The 21,204-nt window shown below is 41.3% G+C and overlaps 1 protein-coding gene across 1 annotated transcript in view; it reads left to right on the top strand.

The window, feature by feature from the left end:
- hhat (hedgehog acyltransferase) overlaps positions 1-21,204 on the top strand; it is a 43,136-nt gene that overhangs the window by 3,607 nt on the left and 18,325 nt on the right. The window contains exons 3-8 of the mRNA XM_051645770.1: positions 281-348; positions 504-617; positions 717-911; positions 7,787-8,047; positions 8,158-8,320; positions 11,011-11,161. Of these exons, the coding sequence (XP_051501730.1) occupies positions 281-348; positions 504-617; positions 717-911; positions 7,787-8,047; positions 8,158-8,320; positions 11,011-11,161 (952 nt within the window). The remainder of the gene's footprint in view (positions 1-280; positions 349-503; positions 618-716; positions 912-7,786; positions 8,048-8,157; positions 8,321-11,010; positions 11,162-21,204) is intronic.

Raw genomic sequence — 21,204 nt, 5'->3', positions numbered from 1 at the left:
GTTTCTCACCCACATCTATCACTTCTAAAGAAATGAATTTAACCACTGGAGTATTATGAATTACTTTTATGCTGCCTTTATGTGCATTTTGGAGCTTTAACATTTTGGTACCCATTTACTTGCATTGTGAGGACCTAGAGAGCTGAAATATTCTTCTAAAAATCTTTGTTTGTGTTCAGCAGAACGCATCTGGGATGGCATGTGGGTGAGTAAATGATGAGAGAATTGTAATTTTTGGGTGAACTATCCCTTTAAAAATTTTCCTATGTGTAATTGGCAGAGCATGAAGCCACTCTGGACAGAGAGGTGCAGCTGGAGAGAGGATTCCTTTTATGGGGCTTCAAGAAGGTAAGAGAACACACAGGAATCATGATTTTGGCTATATAATCAGGAGGACTGATTGGCTGATCCACCCCAACATCAAAACCTGTACAAAAGTACAGAACACATATTTTCTGTGCATATGCATATGTGTGTTTCTGTGTGTGTGTTTTTGTTTTAAGGACCCTACTGATTTCGAGTGGAGTTTTTGGAATGAGTGGGCATGGCAGTCTCTTCTCTGGTCTCTGATTGGCCATGCTGTGTTGTCCAGACTGGCAGCTCATTATCTGCCACGGGTAAATTTAATTCAGAACAAATTAGGCAGAAAAAATCATCAATTGTTTGCACGTCCAGAGCGTTACAGGATTTGTTGCCTTTGTGCATTTGTGTTACAGTACAGACTGGCAATCCTTACGGTGTATGGAATGCTCTCAGCTGGTTGGCTCCTTGGAGTGCGGGGGGTGGCTCTTTTGATGCTGCATCTGAGCATCTCATTTGCAGTTGCTCAGCTACGTAGCCCCACCCTCTCATGGTGTTGCACCCTCCTGCTGATCTCCACACTCAAAATCAGTACCCTCCAGGACTTACAGGTGTGTGAGTTTGTGTGTGCCTGTAATGTCTCTAAACCATGTTTTTGAGGTCCATCCAAATACATTTTGTATACATTCAGCATACAGAAACTTCTGTATGCTGGAATTGCTTTATTTGGAATTAGTTAAGTTTACATATGTGGCCTGAACAACCAGATGCATTTACACTTGGCTGAGTCACGTCTCAAAAAAACATCAAATGATTAATTGTAAATGACCCCTAATTTAAATATGCGGTTTTTGATGGGTTAAAGATGTGAAGGAATGTGGGATTTGTTCTGTTCAGGTTCTGGTCCAGCAGAATCTGTGCTGTTTCCAGGGCTCTCAGAGCACCTCTGCAGAGCTCCGCAGAGAGAATTGAGATGAGACTGGAACAAGCCTGCATTAAACGTCACCAGACTGGTCATACACACTCCCACAGTCTCACATGTGTAAACATTCAAACAAAGACAAAAACGTGCAAATTTCCATTTACTAATACAAACACACACTGATACTCAAAAGATATGCAACATATAGCACCACAAAAAAGTGTCACATATGCCTCACTTTGTTCAGTTCAACAGTTTCAGGGACTTCAGAAATTGCTGTCATTTCTTTTGTCATGTGATGTTAATGTGAGGTTAAAAGAACATTTAAACATGCAAAACACATGGTATGATCTCTGCTGTGGTGATAGCAGTCTGTTTTAATCAGTTTTGTGTTGGTTTGACATGTTCCCCCTTTGATACTTTATCTGCTCTGTCACCTGATTGATGCACACACTGAAAGATTGTTTGACATCTGTCATTAGTTATCTGACTGAAAGGGAAAGGAAGAATTGAGAGGAGATGGAAAGAAGAAAAGAGAGAATATTGATCTGTGGCTAATTTAGTTCCCACCTCTCCTCAAATTTCTCCATGATTAATTGTGACAGCAGCCTTAAGCTTCCTCTATTAATTAAGCCTTCATTTAATTATTATTTAATACTCTGCAGTAGTCATTAACGTGCCCAGTTGTAGAAAAACAACTGTGATTTAATGTATTGTGATCTTTATTTGCTTTTAATGATCTCTTTTTTGTTCAACACATCTCTTTTAACCTCTGTTTTCTGATGAGCTGTTAAAACCCCTCAGGAACTCAGTAAAGCTCATGCAGCTACCACAGAGACTTCCATAATGACACTGAAAGAAAAAAAAAGCATTAGCCAGAGAGTAATTTCAGAACCCAGTCATGTCATTTAGTGTAATTTAGAGGTGATTATAATTTACACATGGTTATATATTTAAAGTGGCTACTGCCTTGTCTCCTGGCTGATTGCCAACTGTCCTCTTCTGAGCATACCCTGAAGATCATATTAGTTTAGCTCGACATCAAGCACAGTCAGTTGCTGTTCTGATGAACATGAGCAGAGAAAATAGGTAATGTGGAAAGATGGAGCTGTTTAGCCCAGTTAACACTACCGTCGTTAATCGTGCAACAGATCTCATGTTGAAAAGTCACACAGAAACCCAATACCTACCCATAACCCTAACCTTACCCCTAAATCGAACTCTAATCCTATCCTTAGTAATAGCAAATGCGTCTCTCACAAGACTTTGCTTTCCTTCAAGACACAGCCCCCAAGCGCTATGTGGGGGCGAGGGCATGGCCGAGTGTTCGTCTGGGGAGAGAGGAAGCGGTAAGGGTTTTCACCTGAGATGAATTGCTGCTAATTGTGATTTCTATGTACACAGTGAGAGGCGGGGAGATAAAAGGCTGCCCAAAACCCCAGAGAGAGAGAGAGAACCCAGCTTACAAGCTGTGTGTGTGTGTTGTCGCTGTCGGCTGTTTTGAAAGCTTTACCGTCACGCTTGAGGCGGACGTGTTTAATTTATAAAATAAAAGTGACATACCTGAGTTTGAATCGACATTTCCCGCTTCCTCATTTCATTGAACCATTACACTGGTGCCGCAACCCGGGAAAAAGGGGAAGAAGGATACACTGCCATGGTGTCATCGCCGCTGGAGGAAGTCTTCAGGTCCCTTGCCAGCATCCACCAGGCCACGTGGACCTATGCATGGAGCAGCAGCAGCATTTTGAGGTGCTCCTTCGGGCCCAAGAAGAGGACCGGCGGGTGCTGCGGAGCTTAGTAACCCAGGAGGCGGCGGCCGCTGACCGTTCCCTGACAGCAACAAACCCTCACGTGCCGCTCACGAAGATGGGGCCTCAAGATGAACCGGAGGCCTATCTCGAGATCTTTGAGCACACAGCCAAAGCCCTGAAATTGCCGCAGGAACAATTCTGCCGCTGCTGACCAGGGAAGCCCAGATTGTGGCGCGACAACTTCTGGTCGCCAACTTACTGGACTATGCGAAGTTGAAGAAATCCATCCTGCAATGGGTCGGCCGCAGCCCAGAAGAACACTGCCAGCATTTCTGCTCCTTGACGCTGAGCGAGGTTGGCCGCCCATTTGCCATTGCTCAGCAGCTCCGTGACGCCTGCCGGCGGTGGGTGCTGGCCAAGGAAGACAGCGACGCCAATGACGTCATCAGCTTAGTGGTGCCGGAGCAGTTAATCTCCCGGCTGCCTGAAGTGTGGGCCGGAGGCCTGGGACGGTCTGCTGGGGTTGCGGGGAGCCAGGTCATGTCCGAGAGCAGTGCCCTGTATTGGAGGTGGGGGCCTTGATCTGGGTCTCCGACACCCCACGGACTGCCCCCAGTCGAGCAGGGACATACCAAGTACCCGTGAGTATTAAAGGGGGTACATACCAAGCCTTGGTTAAAAACAGGCATTGAAAACAAATAATCGGGTGAAGGTGAGGTGTGTGCATGGGGATATTTATGAATATCCTGTAGTGACTGTCATGATAATGTTCCAGGGACAAAAGCATAATGTTGAGGCGGTGGTTACTCCGTGCCTCACCCATCCACTAATTTTGGGAACTAATTGGCCGACTTTTCGTTTATTATTGAAGGGGCTGTGTGCGGATGGGTCCTGTGAGGAAGTGAATCGGTGTGGGATGTGCGAAGCTCTGGCTGGGGAGGTGTGGCCTGGGCCGTCTACGTCTGCTCCACGTCAGGCTGACACTAGGGAAGGGGAGGTGTCATCCTCCCCTGCCCTTAGTGAATTCCCAGTAGGGGATTTCCCTCTAGAGCAGTCGCGAGACGAAACCCTGAAACACGCGTTTGACCAAGTGATAGTGATTGATGGTCAACGTCTTCAGCCGGACATCGCACTCACATATCCATATTTTTCAATTATAAAAGATCGGTTGTATAGAGTGACACAGGACACTCGCACAGGGGAAAATAGATACCAGTTGTTAGTACCGAGAGACATTGAGAAATGTTATTCCAGGTGACTCATTATAATCCGATGGCAGGTCACTTGAGACAGGGGAAAACACTAAGCCGTCTCATGGCCCATTTCTATTGGCTGGGCATTCACGGGGATGTTCGCTGGTAGTGTGCGGCATGCCGTGAATGACATCTGGTAAATCTGCCGGCCGCTCCAAAAGCGCCATTGCGCCCCCTTCCGTTGATCGAGGTTCCTTTCAAACTAATTGGCATGGACCTCGTCGAGCCATTAGAAGGGACAGCATGCAGGCATCGCATTGTGTTAGTCCTGGTGCGATATCCGGAAGCAGCACCTCTGCGCAACATCTCAGCACGTAGTGTTGCAGAGGCACTCTTCAGAATAATCTCCCGAGTGGGGATTCTGAAAGAAATCCTCATTGATCAGGGCACTACTTTCATGTCACGTACACTACGCAAGCATTATGAATTATTGAGTATTAAATTGATTCGGACAAGCATGTACCATCCACAAATGGACGGCTTGGCCGAATGATTTAATAAGACCTTAAAAAACATGATTCGTAAGTTCGTACACGAAGATGCTCAGAATTGGGATAAGTGGCTCGAACCCCTGTTATTTGTAGTGTGAGGGGTCCCGCAAGCCTCCACTGGGTTTTCCCCGTTTGAACAGTTATATGGGCGTAAGCCCTGTGGCGTGTTAGACGTCATGAAGGAAAATTGGGAGGAGGGACCTTTACAGAGAAAAAATTAAATTCAATACGTTCTTGACCTGAGAGCAAAACTCCACACACTGGGGCGACTATCACAGGAGAATACATGCGCAAGAACCTGGCTGGATAACAGGGGAGCTCAGCTACGGGAGTTTGCACAGAGAGAGAAAGTACTTGTATTGCTTCCCACATCTAGCTCAAAATTACTCGCGAAAGGGCCTTTTGAGGTCACACAGCGAGTTGGGGAAGTTGATTAGGTGGTAGTGCATACGAATAGGGGCGGGGCACATCAGATTTACCACCTCAACCTACTAAAACCATGGAGAGAGGTGGTCCCCGTATCCTTGGTAACGGTAACTTCTTCTGGAGAGGAAGGAGCTCGGTCCGGAGGTGAGTCTAAAAGCCAATCAGTTCACCCCTATCCCTTATGGAGACCACCTCTCACAACGTACGGATGTTGCCAGCTTACAATAGAATTTCTTTGATGTGTTCTCGCCTCTCCCCGGCCACACTAATCTCATAAAACACCACATCGAGACAACCTTCGGGGTAGTGGTACGTAGTCGGCCCTACTGGTTACCCAAACACAAAAAAACAGGTAGTACGGGAAGAATTAAAGTCCATGTTCAGTATGGGGATAATAGAAAAATCGCACAGCGATTGGGCCAGCCTGGTAGTTCTGGTACCTAAGAACGATGGCTCGTTCCGGTTCTGTGTGGATTATAGGAAAGTCAATGTGGTGTCGAAATTTGACGCATATCCATTGCCTCGTATTGACGAACTGCTCGATCGGTTGGGCACGGTTCGCTTTTATTCGACACTGGATTTAACAAAGAGATACTGGCAGGTCCCCTTAACGCCGATGTCCCGTGAGAAAACTGCCTTCTCTACACCGTTTGGGTTGCACCAATTTGTGACCCTTCCGTTCGGTTTGTTTGGGCCCCAGCTACGTTTCAGCATCTTATGGACAGAGTCCTCAGACCTCTGCTTATTTGGATGATATCATTATTTACAGTAATGATTGGCAGTAGCACATGTAGCATCTGAGGGCAGTTCTGAGGTCGCTGCGGCGAGCGGGGCTCACAGCAAACCCGAAGAATTGTGCAATTGGGCGGGTGGAGGTACGGCATCTGGGTTCCACTTGGGTCATGGGCAAGTGCGGCCCCAAATTGATAAAACCGCAGCAATTGCGACATGCTTAAGACCCAAGACCAAAAAGGAAGTGAGACAGTTCCTGGGGCTGGCTGGCTATTATTGAAGGTTTATGCGTAATTATTCAGATATCACCAGCCCGCTGACTGATCTCACTAAAAAGGGACCTCCAGACCCGGTCCAGTGGACGGAGCCATGCCAACAGGCTTTCACGCAGGTAAAAGCTGCACTTTGTGGCGGGCTGCTTCTGCATTCCCATAACTTCTCTCTCCCATTTGTTTTGCAGACGGACACATCAGACAGGGGGGCTGGGTGCTGTACTGTGGGGAGGGAGAAGCGCCCGGTGCTGTACATTAGTCGGAAGCTCTCTATGAGAGAGACTAAGTACAGCACCATAGAGAAGGAGTGCTTGGCCATCAAGTGGGCGGTTCTCACTCTCCACTACTATTTGCTGGGACAAGCATTCACCCTCTGTTCAGACCATGCCCCGCTCCAGTGGCTCCACCACATGAAGGATGCCAATGCCCGGATCACTCGTTGATATCTGCACTCCAGCCGTTTAAGTTTGAGGTGGTCCACAGGCCGTGGTCGCAGACTTCCTCTCTAGAAAAGGGTAGGGGGAGAAGTGGGCAGGCCAGGCCAGGCTGTTCCCCCGACCTGAGTTGAGCGGTGGGGGTATGTGGGGGCGAGGGCATGGCCGAGCGTTCATCTGGGGAGAGAGAGGAAGTGGTAAGGGTTTTCACCTGAGATTAATTGCTGCTAATTGTGATTTCTATATCCACAGTGAGAGGTGGGGAGATAAAATGCTGCCCAGAACCCCAGAGAGAGAGAGAGAACCCAGCTGACAAGCTGTGTGTGTGTTGGCTGCTGTTGGCTGTTTTGAAAACTTTACTGTCACGCTTGAGGCGGACGTGTTTAATTTATAAAATAAAAGTGATATGGAAGTGGCACTTGGGCAGGGCCTGTTGACTGGGCCTGTCTTAGGGGCCATTCAGACCACGTGTGTTCTTGCTCTAATTTAGCTGGATGCAGTGCAGCACATTTTTTAAAATTTTAGTTCAGCATCTAAAAAACGTGGCGCTCCTGAACGAGATGCAGGGCAACGGTCAAAAACATCCGTGCATGTTAAAGGTGCATTCAGTAATTCTTTCCCCATTAAAAAGTTTTACGCCGAAAGAAATTAATTGTAATTTTGAAACATGTGTAAAACCATGACCACTCACATGAGATGAGGACTCGTCATATCAGTAACCTTTTAAAAGCTGTTTTATTTTACATTGAGAGGGTCCCCTCATGGGGGCTGCCATTTTAGAATCACATGACCAGCTGAACACTACTCACTTTATCTCAGTAACTGTCTTGTTATTGGACACTTTCACTCTTGGATTAAATGAATCATGGCTGATTGTGAATAGTGAATTTCTACAATGGCATCTGTAACTGAAAACTATTGATTTTGAATGATGCTGCATCCATACCACTAGGTGTCACTGTAAGTCCAAGATGACACGAGCAAAAAGTTACTGAGTGCACCTTTAAAATGCAAGAACAGATGCACATAGGCATTCAGTGTGAATGGCACCTATTGATGCAGTTTCATTACTTTTTTCTGAAGTCAGATTTTTAGCTTTGTGTGTTCATTCGGTAATTATTATTATTTTTTTATATATATTTTGTTCTCTCTCTCTCTCTCTCTCTCTCTCTCTCTCTCTCTCTCTCTCTCTCTCTCTCTAGCGTGGCTGGTACACTTCTGAGGAGCAGTACTACCTCTTGCTTTTCAGTATTGCTGTTTGCAGTTTGCGGTGCATTAGCTTTAGTCTGGAGCTGTGTTGGTGCCCTCTGCAAGCTGGAGAACCAAATCACAACTGCCCCCTTTTACAGCACAAAGGGCTGCAGACACTAATTTCTCAGATCTACAAACTCATTGCCTACTGCTTCTATCATCCTCTGTTCTACAATGGACCCATTATGACCTACAGAGACTTCAGCGAACAGGTGGAGGCAGACGTTCATAACATACACATTGCATGAAGATTCATAAAATTAGATCAGATAATTAGATTTGCTAAAACAGAACGTCTCTCTTTTCCTCTCTGTTTATGCAGATAGAGAGGCCGATGTGTAAAGTGTCTCTGGTGGATGTAATGACAGGGGTCTTGCGTGTGTGTGTCTGGTGGTGTTTAGCTGAATTCATGATCCACTTCATGTACATGCACGCCATCCAGAGCAACGAAACCTATCTGGCGATACTACCACCATGGGCACTTGGTAAGTCTGTGTTACATGGTAAAAATGTAAAGATACTCGATGCACCATTTGGGTTTCCTCAGCTGCTACACCAGTGGAACCCTCTGGAGATCCACCAGACACCCTTTAAAAGAGCCTCAAATATCCTAATTATGTACTAAAGAAATTTCAACAGATATTTGAAGAGCCTCAAAACATTTCCCTTATGTTATTAGTTACTAAAGGAACAATTGACAGTCCTTAGAGTTCTTGCAGGAACTAACATTGTTTTTTCAGAGAACTGAAAGGGTGTCTGGTGGATCTCAAGAGGGTTCAGTTGGTGTGGCAGCTGAGGGACCCCTAATAGAGCCTGGTCCAGCTAATGAGTGGTTTCCATTTTTTATGTCAAGGACTCCCAAATATGATGATTCCTTTTTAAAGGACCTCCTTTTTAAAATCTAATGGCATCCCATTTACACTGCATGGAAAATAGTGTGATATTATAAAGACTAGATGTTGTATTCAGAATTACACAATTAACTTTTTTCATTGTGCTGAAGTCAAAATAACTTATTAAATATTAGTTGGCAAATATTTACTTTTATTACTAGTATTACATTAGAGAAACCTTTTTTTTTATGTTTGTGTAGCCCAGTGCGTTGCATAATAAATACAGTAGCATTCCAAAGCAGCTTTATAAAAAAAGTCCCAGATGAACACTTTCAAACATTTTCCCAAAAAACTAGATGCAGTTTTAGTATTATTTCTTACTTGGAAAATACATAAAATGTTTTTTTTTTAAATTATGTTGAAAACCATTGTGTTAATGAATTTCTTTGCAAATTTCTTTTCTGCTCAGTCATTATCCAGATTAGTGTTTCTTTCAGAATGAATGCAAGCTGTCATAGCATAACTGGTGTTATTTTGGGTTTTGAGTGTTAAAGTGTTTATTACATTATTTTCTTGCACAGATGTTCACAATGAAACACAGACACAATTTCAGATGCTCTCCTGTGCAGCCCCATCTGAATTCCTCACTTGCTGTCTATTGATCTGTGGAAGTTGCTGATTTGTGCTGCCTGAACTTTTATCCAGAAACACAGACTCTGCAAGAAAGAGCAGGGTCTAAACAGCAGCACATTGGAGCATCGAGTCATTATCGCCACTTTGTACCTGTGTTTCCAACAGAAAGGGCTCTCAGCAGAAATTCTCTATTCTCTCCTATATTTGAAAGCTTTTAGCTCCGTACCGATGGGATATAGGAGTAGAACGATGCCATTCTCAGTTTCCTGTGACACACACTTACACAGAGAGAGAAAGAGCGCAGAGAGAGGTGAATAAAAAGTGATGACTAGAGAGGATGAGCATGATATTGCTTTATAAATTTAGAACCAAATAAATTAATCTAATAATCTAATTTAAGGACAGATAATCCATATCTTGTCCTTGGGCCTTTATCAATATCAAGATTGTATTTTAAAATGTATATATATAAATATAAAAGGAGTATATATCTTGGGCTGTGGAACTGGTCACAATTTCTTTAAAGGGTTAATTCACCCTAAAATGAAAATTCTCTCATCTTTTACTCACTCTCAAGCCATCCCAGATGTGTATGACTTTTTGTCTTCTGCTGAACACAAATTAAGATTTTTGGAAGAATATTTCAGCTCTCTAGGTCCATACAATGCAAGCAAATGGGTGCCAAAATTTTGACACTCAAAAAAGCACATAAAGGCATCATAAAAGTAATCCATACGACTACACTATTTTAATTCATATCTTCAGAAGCGGTATGATAGGTGTGGGTTAGAAACAATCAATCAAACAGATCAATATTTAAGTCCTTTTTTGCTTGAAATTCTTCTCCCTGCCCAATAACGGGTGATATCCATGAAGAATATGAATCATGTCGTAGAATGTAAAAGTGATCAGTTTCTCACACACACCTGTTACTTTTATGCTGACTTGTGTGATTTTTGGAGCTTCAAAATGTTGGCACCCATTCACTTGAATTGTATGGGCCATAAGAGCTGAGAAAGTCTTCTAAAAATCTTCATTTGAGTTCAGCAGATGAAAGAAAGTCATACACATCAGGGATGGCATAAGGGTGAGTAAATGATGAGAGAATTTTCATTTTTGGGTGAACTATTCCTTGAACAATCAATTTTGCCATTTGAAATTCATTTTAAAATGTGACATTAATTTTTAAAAGTACAAAATTCCCATTGTAGTCTTTCAATTAATATGAGGTCATTAAAGCTACATGATTAATACTTTTAATTAACAGTTTTTGATGGAGTACAGGGTGTTACATGGCAAGACAGTCCAAATATGAACAGTCCAAAAGTATTTCATATCAACTTCACATAAATCAGTAAAAACTCTCCCTGGACCAGTGGAGGACGTCACACGTGCGCAAACCCCGAGTGATAGACTCAAAATGATATGTGAAGCTCATTTTGCCCCTTTTAATGCTCTCTGGGGGCTGAGAGGGACCCTAGACACAAATTCGGATGTAGAGTGGAAGAGCATGTCACTGGACAACTGTGTCATTTCAACTGTTTAAAGGGCAAATGTCTGTGAGAGAGATCAAACACATGGCCGCTTTATACTGTTTCAAATCATTTAACAGCTGTGTAAGTGATTTCCTCTCCCTCTCTATCTCTCTCTGTCTGTATCTCTCGCTCTCTCTTTCACTCTGTATTTCTTGCTCTCTCTTTCACCTGCAGGTGGCTTGGCTCTTGCTTTAGTACAGTTTTTCTATGTGAAGTATCTGGTCTTGTTTGGAACTGTGGCTCTGCTGGTCAAGCTGGACGGATTAGACCCGCCCACGTTACCACGCTGTGTCAGCATCATGTACAGCTTCACTGGGATGTGGAGGTAAAACACACACACACACACACACACACACTTTGGCACTCTGTCCCTCTGTCCCATGTCTGTTCCCCCATCTCTTTAGTAGTTAAGATTTTGAGGTGGTTCAGCTGCCTCCTGAACTACATCTGTATACCAGCAGGGGGCAGAGCTGTGCTCCAAGCACTCTTGATTGATTTAAACTATGAAACGATTTGGTGGAAGAGCTTAAGACTCACTGACATATACTTACAACTGTACACATTCACAATATGGCAACATATTGTGATTCATGCCATCTCCTTTTTTATGTCACAGAGGTCTTGACAGTATGTTACCAAGCTTTATTCAAAACCAAATGTTAAAGTTTAAGAATTGTTCAATAAAAAACCCTTATTGATTGAGATCAATCAATACTGATTGAATATTGGTGAAGGATGTGTCCTCCTCAATGTCTATAGTGGCTACGGTTCCTCTATCTTGAATAGTTAAGTGTACAGGATTGTGTGTTGGGCTTCTCTCAGGAAGCGGAGCGCTCTGATGTCCCGTGAGAGGATGTAAAACAGGCTCATACATGCAGGCCTCCTACCAGCTGATTGGATTTTAGTCTAAAAGCTTCATGAACATAAACAGCATTGCAGCTTGAAAGCTCTGGAATGGTCTCCTAGGCAACTCCAACAGAGTTTTAAATTTGCAGACTTTTGTGTCTGCATTTGGCTTCAAACTCCTTAAAAATAAGAAGAAATGCACATTACTGACATTAAAAGGTTATGAAGGCTAATTTGTTGCCTTATATTTGCTCACTTTCATATTTCACTTAAAAAATTTACAATAGTGGTATTACCACTTTTTTTAAACATGGTACCAGGGTAATACCATGTTTTTTATGGATACTGCAATTATGGTAATACCATGGTATTCTTTGAAGTACCTTGGAATTCCATGTAAATACCAATGTATATGAATATGGTGCCATAAAGTACAATGATATTACTATATGTAATGATATTACTACAGTTGTGCTCAAAAGTTTGCATACCCTTGGAGAATTGGTAATATATGTACCATTTTTAAAGAAAACATGAGTGAGCAGGCAAAACACATTTCTTTTATTTCTTATGGGATTCATATTCAACTGTAGGTTATAACAGAATGGCACAATCATAAAACAAAACATGGCAACAAAGAAAAAAATGAAATGACCCCTGTTCAAAAGTCTGCATAGTTCTTAATACTGTGTATTGCCCCCTTTAGCAAGTCTTTTGTAATAGTTGTCTATGAGGCCCCAAATTCTTGCAGGTGGTATAGCTGCCCATTCGTCTTGGCAAAATGCCTCCAGGTCATGCAAAGTCTTTGGTCGTCTTGCATGAACCGCACGTTTGAGATCTCCCCAGAGTGGCTCGATGATATTATGGTCAGGAGACTGTGATGGCCACTCCAGAACCTTCACCTTTTTCTGCTGTAACCACTGGAGGCCTTGTGCTTAGGGTCATTGTCTTGCTGGAAAGTCCAAGAGTGTCCCATGCGCAGCTTTCGTGCAGAAGAATGCAAATTGTCTGCTAGTATTTTCTGATAACATGCTGCATACGTCTTGCCATCAATTTTCACAAGATTCCTCGTGCCTTTAGGGCTCACACCCCCAAAACATCAGTGAGCCACCACCATGTTTCACAGTGGGAATGGTATTCTTTTCACTGTAGGCCTTGTTGACCCCTCTCCAAACATAGCGCTTATGGTTGTGACCATAAAGCTCTATTTTGGTCTTGTCACTCCAAATTACAGTGTGCCAGAAGCTGTGAGGCATGTCAAGGTGTTGTCGGGCATATTGTAACCAGGCTTTTTGTGGATATTGGCGCAGTAAAGGCTTCTTTCTGGCAACTCGACCATGCAGCTCATTTCTGTTCAAGTATCGTCATATTGTGCTCCTTGAAACAACCGCACCGTCTTTTTCCAGAGCAGCCTGTATTTCTCCTGAGGTTACCTGTGGGTTTTTCTTTGTATCCCGAACAATTCTTCTGGCAGTTGTGGCTGAAATCTTTCTTTGTCTACTTGACCTTGGCTTGGTATCAAGAGATCCCTGAATTTTCCACTTCTTAATAAGTGATTGAACAGTATTGACTGGCATTTTCAAGGCTTTGGATATCTTTTTATATCCTTTTCCATCTTTATAAAGTTCCATTACCTTGTTACGCAGGTCTTTTGACAGTTCTTTTCTGCTCCCCATGGCTCAGGATCTAGCCTGCTCAGTGTTTCACGTGAGAGCCAACAAACTCATTGACTATTTATTCACAAACACTAATTGCAATTTTGAAAGCCACAGGTGTGGGAAATTAACCTTTAATTGCCATTTAAACCTGTGTGTGTCACCTTGTGTTTCTGTAACAAGGCCAAACATTCAAGGGTATGTAAACTTTTGATCAGGCCCATTTGGGTGATTTCTGTTATCATTATGATTTAAAAAGGAGCCAAAAAACTATGTGATAATAAATGGCTTCATATGATCACTATCCTTAAATAAAAAACTTTCTGCATAATCAGTCATATTTTCAAAATCAATGCCAAAATTTCACAATTTCTGCCAGGGTATGCAAACTTTTGAGCACAACTGTATATGGTATGATATTTAATTTAATTTAAAATCTATTCTTCTTTGCTTTTCTCTATTATACAGTGTCATCCCATTCAATGAGCGAAAAATTAGTGAATTTGCGTACAATAGCCAGTGCAGAAGCCAGATTTGTGTGCAGATCTTGATTGAGAGGACTGACTCACAACTTTATATAGAACCAAATATAATCAGGATATTTACAGGTTAAGTTTAACGTTATCACTTTTTTACGAGTACTACAGACCTTGAACAGATGAGACATGCCTGTTTAACACTTTAAGAATAGTGAATAAAAGCAATTTGCACATTTTCTTTGAACGTTCGGTTTTCATCATTTTATCTTTTGTTGCTTATTATGTGCATTTGAGCTGACACTGTTTCTGTAACAACTGCGGTGGTCATTTTCAACATTTGTAGATTTGACCACACTCCACACAGCTAAGCAATTTACATAAATAAATTTGATTGAATGAGATGCGATTAAATGCTAACTTAAATGGTGCGATCCATGTTTAGCAGAGCATTGTAACTAAACTATGTCCAGAAAAGCTTAAACACGTGCTCCGGACTGGACAACTGATGACGGCTGATTGCTATTGTTGTTAAGCTCACCGTTGAATGCTATTGCTCGTGCCTGTGAAATCTGAGTTTTGTGCAGAGTGCGCCCTAGTATTTCAGCCTGCAAGGCAATTTGATCAAAAATCAGTCGAAGGGTAAGATAAAAATGATTGGCGTGCCGGATTTGGCCAGCGGGCCACCAGTTGACTAACCCTGACACACCTTACATTTATCTATATTTATCTTGGATGGATGGGTATACAGTATGATTTCTTTCAAAGCTGTAAAAACTTGGAAAATATTGCACAGCTATCATATCATATGTCACATCATATAATAATATATTATAATGTGTTATTCTATATTATGTTATATTGTGCAATAGTAATATATAACTCTTATAAGTCTTATATTTTCGTGGGAGTTTGGCACGAACCACCGCATACGAAGAACACTGCAAGTTGCTTCAGAATGGTTCATCTTCATGCACTCCTCAAAATTAGTATTGTTACTACTTTTACAATTTACAGTAGTAACAATAACTAGCACAAAATATGGTTACCTTGGTAAATCTTTGTGCAACATTCTGTTTGCCTTAAAGATAAAAGTGATATTAAGTTAATATTCCCAAGCTAAAACATCAAAGAGTACTCATTAGCCTTCACTGTATCTTGGACAGTGTGACACTGTCTTCTGTTTTCTGTGTAATCCTGCGTGTTTTGTGTTTATCAGCAGAACTGCCCAGCAGACAGCTGCTGAGACTATGAAAGCTGGAAAGGTTAAACACCAGTGTGCATGTGTGTGTGAGTGGTGCTGAAGGTGATGGAGTTTAGAGTGTGATGAATGAGAGCTGTAAGGAAACAGACGTGTGCTGGAGACTATAGCAGGATCTGCTGTAAGACCCCGTCTGGCCTCAATCCTGAAAGGAGCAAGAGAGCTCAGCTCCTCTGGACCCAAAGAGTGCAAACACACACACACTCACACTTTTTCTTACAGCTCAGTATAGCCCCAACTCTCTCAAAAACCCTGATATACTTCGACACCCATTGACCCCAAGGCTGGATCAACGCACACACATACATCTAATGGTTCAGAACTGTCCGGATGCACCATAAAGTGTGAAGACAGCACCCCACACTGCAGGACAGCAAAACTGACACAACTCTGATTATAGTGCAAATGTCCTACAGGGAGAGAACAAGAGAGAGAAACACAGAGATGTTATGAAAGAGAGAGAGGGCAATTGAAGGACTATGTCCCTCTTGGCTGCATTCAAGAGAGTTATTAGTGTGGAGTTAATACTGGAGATGGCTGCCTGTGTGTGTGCTTGTATGTGTCTGTGTGCACACATGCGTGGATGTGTGTATATGTTGCTGTGTGTACATGTGTGTGATTTATTTAACACATGGCCTGGGTTTACGACAGTTGGAAGGTTTATAGGTTGCTATAAAACATTGTTCATTTAGATCAACATCAATACACACACACAGTATGTGTAGCTCTATACCATCCTTCTGACTCCTTCCTATAGCTTTCTAATCACTCTCAGTACTCACATGCACACACACACGTTTACTTGTTAAATTGGTATGTCCTACATTTAAACCAGAACATACTATAGACTTCTATTGTTTTATATAAAGATCATTTTAATTAAAGGTGCACTAATTTTTATGTTGCGCTGGTTGGTATGGCAGTCATTTTGGAATTCAGCATAATGCAAAAGCATTAGTTTTCAGTTGCAGTGTCATTGCAGAAATACTGTATTCACAGTCACCACTGAGTGTGTTTATATGCACGATCTTACACAGTTTAGGCTGTGTAAGCTCATGTAAACTCCTTTTATGGTTTTCCTTTCCGAGGAACAGTCATAAATGGCTTAAAGGAATGTTCCGTGTTCAATACAAGTTAAGCTTAATCGACAGCATTTGTGGGCTAATTGATTACCACAAAAATTTATTTTGACCTGCCCCTCCTTTTCTTTTTTCTTTCTTCTTTTTTTGGGATTTTTTCCCCTTTTTCTCCCAATTTGGAATGCCTAATTCCCAATGTGCTTTTTAAGTTCTTGTGGTCGTGTAGTGATTCGCCTCAGTCCGGGTGGCAGAGGACGAATCCCAGTTGCCTCCGCGTCTGAGACCGTCAACTGAGACATAGCGTGTGTGGAGGCTTCACGCCATCCACCGTGGTAACCACGCTCAACTCACCACGCGCCCCACCAAGAACAAACCACATTATAGCGACCACGAGGAGGTTACCCCATGTGACTCTACCCTCCCTAGCAACCGGGCCAATTTGGTTGCTTAGGAGACCTGGCTGGAGTCATTCAGCACACCCTGGGATTCGAACTAGCGAACTCCAGGGGTGGTAGCCAGCGTCTTTACCACTGAGCTACCCAGCTACCCTTGCCCCTCCTTTTCTTAAAAAAAAAAAAAAAAAGCAAAAATCTGGGTTACAGTGAGGCACTTACAACTGAAGTGAAAGTGGCCAATTTTTGAATGTAAAAATACTCACTTTTTCAAAAGTATAGCCCCAAGACATAAACAATATACGTGTTAACATGATTTTAGTGTGATAAAATCACTTACTAACCTTTTCTGTGTAAAGTTACAGCCAATTTTACAACTTTGTTGCCATTACGATGTAATGTCAACAAACCCTGAAACCCTAAAATGACTGTAAAAAATATGATTTAAACAACTTTACAGTTCAAATAATACATGAGTTTTAGCAGAAGAATTAATGTAAATGCCTTTATAAAAATGTAAGCTTCACATTTTTGCCTTTAAACCTTCAAAAATTGGCCACATTAACTTTAATTGTCCGCATTCACTTCCATTGTAAGTGCCTCTGGAACCTATGTTTTTTCTTTTTTTTTTTTCTTTTTTTTTTTAAGAAAAGGAGGGATGAGTTGAATTTTTGTTTTTGTGGTAATCAACATTATGACACAAATGTTGTTGATTGAGCTTAACTTGTATTGAACCCGGAACGTTCCTTTAAGAATAAACCGACCACTGATTTTTGCTCATTGCCCCTATGTCTCATTGCATGTAAACACTGTGTAAATGTTAACGTCAAAAGCAGAGAATAACCCGATGATTTCAAATCTCATGTAAATGCGGATTTCTTGTATTGTCAAATTTTTTGAATAGGCTGATTTTTGGTAGTTATCAGCATATTGATGTGCATATACTGTAAATGCAGTCATTGATTCATTGATTCCATGAGTGAAAGTATCCAATTATAGGGGGGTTAATAAGAGAAAATGAGAATTGCTGCTCATGACTTCATGTGGGTGACAAATTTGTCCCCAAAGTATCGCTAAGTAAATCCTCCATCACACACACGTGCATAAATGAGGTGAGAATCTCACATGGCCAGTTTTAAATTGCTCTTCGTCCTCTTCATCATAAATGGGCAGCCCACCTGTAGTTTAGTGGCATCATGGGAAACGCTGTATCTTTGAGCCATGGGTATCCTGTGTTTACAAACAGTTTTTGTCAGGCCATTTTTGTCAGATGATCTCTGAAGAGGCTTGAAGTAGCCCTTTCTGGAGGAAAACAACAGGATATTTACAATTTGAATCCCACTTTCAGTCTCATGAATCACTATCTGACTCATGTACTTTGGAATGACAACTCACATGAGATTCCAGCTTAGTTTATCCTCTACGTACAGTATGTTTTAATAGCTCCGCAGTGCATCTAGTGGAGTCACATAGACAAACTGAACTGAATTAAATTAAAACGAGTGGCAGCTTTCTTAATGTGTTTTTTAAGGCCCAATGCACTCTTATGGTGAATGCAGACACTTCTAGCTGTGCAAGGTCGATTCACATGTTGTTGCATTTCGAAATGTGTTGGAGTCCAATTTATAACAACGCAAGTACGTGTACTGCCTTCTAGCGGGCATAAGCATCAACTCTACTTCTACTGTCAGTTTTCCCCTTCAGGTCAACTACTGTCATGGCGGAGCTACAGTTTGAAGAAAATCTTGCTGAGCAATTAAGATCTTGTTAAACATTTATAGATAGCTATCTGAGTAATAACACATCCAATCTAATGAGATAGACATATGAAGGTAACTCTGTCACCCCCTTGAGTACTGAGATTTATTACTGGCATAGTAATGAAACATTGCACAGGTATGTTCAACGGGACCATGGGCATGCAGTATGTTAGCCAAGGATTCGTGTTTGCATTTGCATACTTAAGTACAGTATGTTTTAGGCCTTAAATGATAAAGTTGTGCACAACTTTAAAGACTTCACATATTGTTTCATTAATTTAGAATTGAGGCAATATTACTTCTTCTTAGCCTGTTCCCGGTGCTTTCTCGGATGACTTTATTTCCCCAGAGCTCAGGCAGATTTCATCAATAGTTGCTAATGAATGCTGGGAAGTGCAGGAATGAATCAAATGGTCCTGGACAATTAGATTTAGGAGTCATTATGTATACCAGACCCAACCAACCCCCCTCAAAACACACACATACTCTCTCTCTCTTGTTTTGTCTCACTCTAAAGGCCAAAGTATAATTCGGTTTTCCCATGTTCCAGATTAGATCCTGCAGAGTATGCTTGATGCAAATTTCGTCATCAACATAGTCTTCATCGGCCCAGACTTTCTCAACATGCGCCTGCCGTTGACTGTTTTAAAAAAGTATCAAAAAGCAGTCATAGTGTGCATGCATTATATGCATTTGTATTTGCTCGCTTCAAATAAGAGTATAATTTGAAAGGCTGAGCACTCAACCGTGTGTGAGATGATCCGGCACGCAAAAAAAATAAATAAATAAAGCACAAAGAAAGTATACGCAAGCCTTAAGTCTCTCTCCGGTCCAACATTTTTGTGATGTAACTGGTTCTCTTGTAAACCGTTCACTGTCTGGCTTTTAAATAATTACTGATGACTTTGATTGTTGCCAGTCTATGGGCTCATGAAAACTTCATGTCAGAACTCTCCAACATGTTAGCTACCATCAGCTGGCACGTGTCGGCTTCTCTTAATACAGGCTTGTTTTTAGAAGCAAGCAGCACAGCTCTTTACTGCTGTCTCTGGGGTCTGTGTGTTTGGACTAAATAGCGTCTGTTGGTGTCAAATTCAAAGTGTGTGTTCGCTCTAATTGGATGAGGTGATGGTCTCTCTAGTCTAAGCATCAGCTCATCCAAGGAGTCTCCAGATCCAGGTCCACTTCCTGATCCATTTGAATTACATCCGTCCGTCCGTCCGCACACCCACAGTACAATATTTTTTACCATCAGTAATATTCCATATAGCATCATGTACAAGGTCAGATAGGAAAGAGGGATGTATGTGCGGATAACAATAAGAATACGTATATATGGCTAAAGTGATGACCTGTGTTCACTCCTAGAGAACAGATAAGTCTGATCACACCTGCTCAGCAAAACAGGAGGAGGTGAGGAGGGTGAGAAAGTCCTGCTGGGAAACAAATTGAGAGTTACAAAAGAGTCAGGGTCTATATTTTTCTGTCATGATGTTTTGACATGAGCTACATTGGTCAAAGATAGAGACACCCTGTGTGATCAGTGAAACAGGAGAGAGCTCAGTGTGACTTCTTGTTTGTTAGAAACATATTAGATCAAGTATAAACCAAAAAGGACTGTATTGATTTGTCTAATTTTCTGAAGACCAAGCTATTAGTTTCAGTTCATTTTATTTCAGTTTTAATTTACTTATACAGCTGTTAATAACTGAGATCTTCTTAACCCTTATGCACTGTTCATCATTAAATCATGTTCCAGTTGTTACTGGAAACAATAATGTGTAATTATTTTAATTGTTATGAAAGAAATGTAACAACTCTAAATAAAGTAAAAGCACTAAAGTTGTGCATTTTGTGTGTGTGTGTGTGGGGGGGGGGGTTGTATTTAGACCTTTTTTATTTTATTTACTAATTTATTTACCTATATCACCTTGAGCTTGAAAATTTACTTTTTTTACTTATAATTTCTCAAATACTGAACCAATCCTCATAAATTTAATATAAATTTAAACATTATCAAAGACTACTTTTGTCAAAGTTAAGCATTTTGTTTGATTTGTTTGAGGTTATTTTTGTCAGTTTTTGCATACCTGAAATGAGTAGAATAACAAGTAATAACCTAATTTATCCCTGGTTGTAACAAGGTGTGTGTGTGTGTTCAGCATTGTAGATGTGTTATGGTCTTACAAATTCATTTTGGTGTGTGTGTGTTCTGCATTGTGGCTGATTTATTTTGACAAATAAAAAAATAAAAATAAAAAAATATGTTTTATAGTCTGACCAGTTCAGTTTTTTGTGTTTGTATGTTTGTGTATGTTTGTGTTTTGCATCCTTGATGTTTGGTAGTTTCACCCCTTCATGTCTGTGTGTTTTTTCTGCATTGTGGCTGTTTTTTAGATTTTATATAATAAATAATGAAAAAAAATCTGTGATTTTTATTGTTTCCCATTCATTTCCTATGGCAGTCACTTTTGACTGAGAACAGTACAAGTGGAACTTTTTTCTACTACTTAGACTGATCGAATCAACTCCAATTTCTTTGTGTGTGTTCAGATATCAAATGGACAAAAAGTCACCAAGTCTCGTACCCGTCAGATAAAGGAAACCAGTTTTATTGAAGAAACAAAATTGATTTTGGTAGAAAATGTCCAAACAGTGCATGAGGGTTAAAGCAGCTTTTCAGGTGCTGAAGCCGAAAATTCACTGATAAGTAAAACGAAATATATTTTTAGTTGCTAAGGCAAGCGTCACTATTACAATAGATCATGCTCTAGCGGTTTGCACAAAATACAAACCCTACCGTTTGTTTTACAGACATGAGTATTACCTTAAGTTGTGTGTTTTATTTCACTAATTACACATATATCAGACTTGCTCCAAAACCCAGTGTCAGGCTACA

Source organism: Myxocyprinus asiaticus, chromosome 20 (genome assembly GCF_019703515.2).
Source record: "Myxocyprinus asiaticus isolate MX2 ecotype Aquarium Trade chromosome 20, UBuf_Myxa_2, whole genome shotgun sequence".
Lineage (NCBI taxonomy): Eukaryota > Metazoa > Chordata > Actinopteri > Cypriniformes > Catostomidae > Myxocyprinus > Myxocyprinus asiaticus.
The sequence above is the reverse complement of the archived record's forward strand: the minus strand, read 5'-3'. Positions and strand labels throughout refer to the sequence as shown.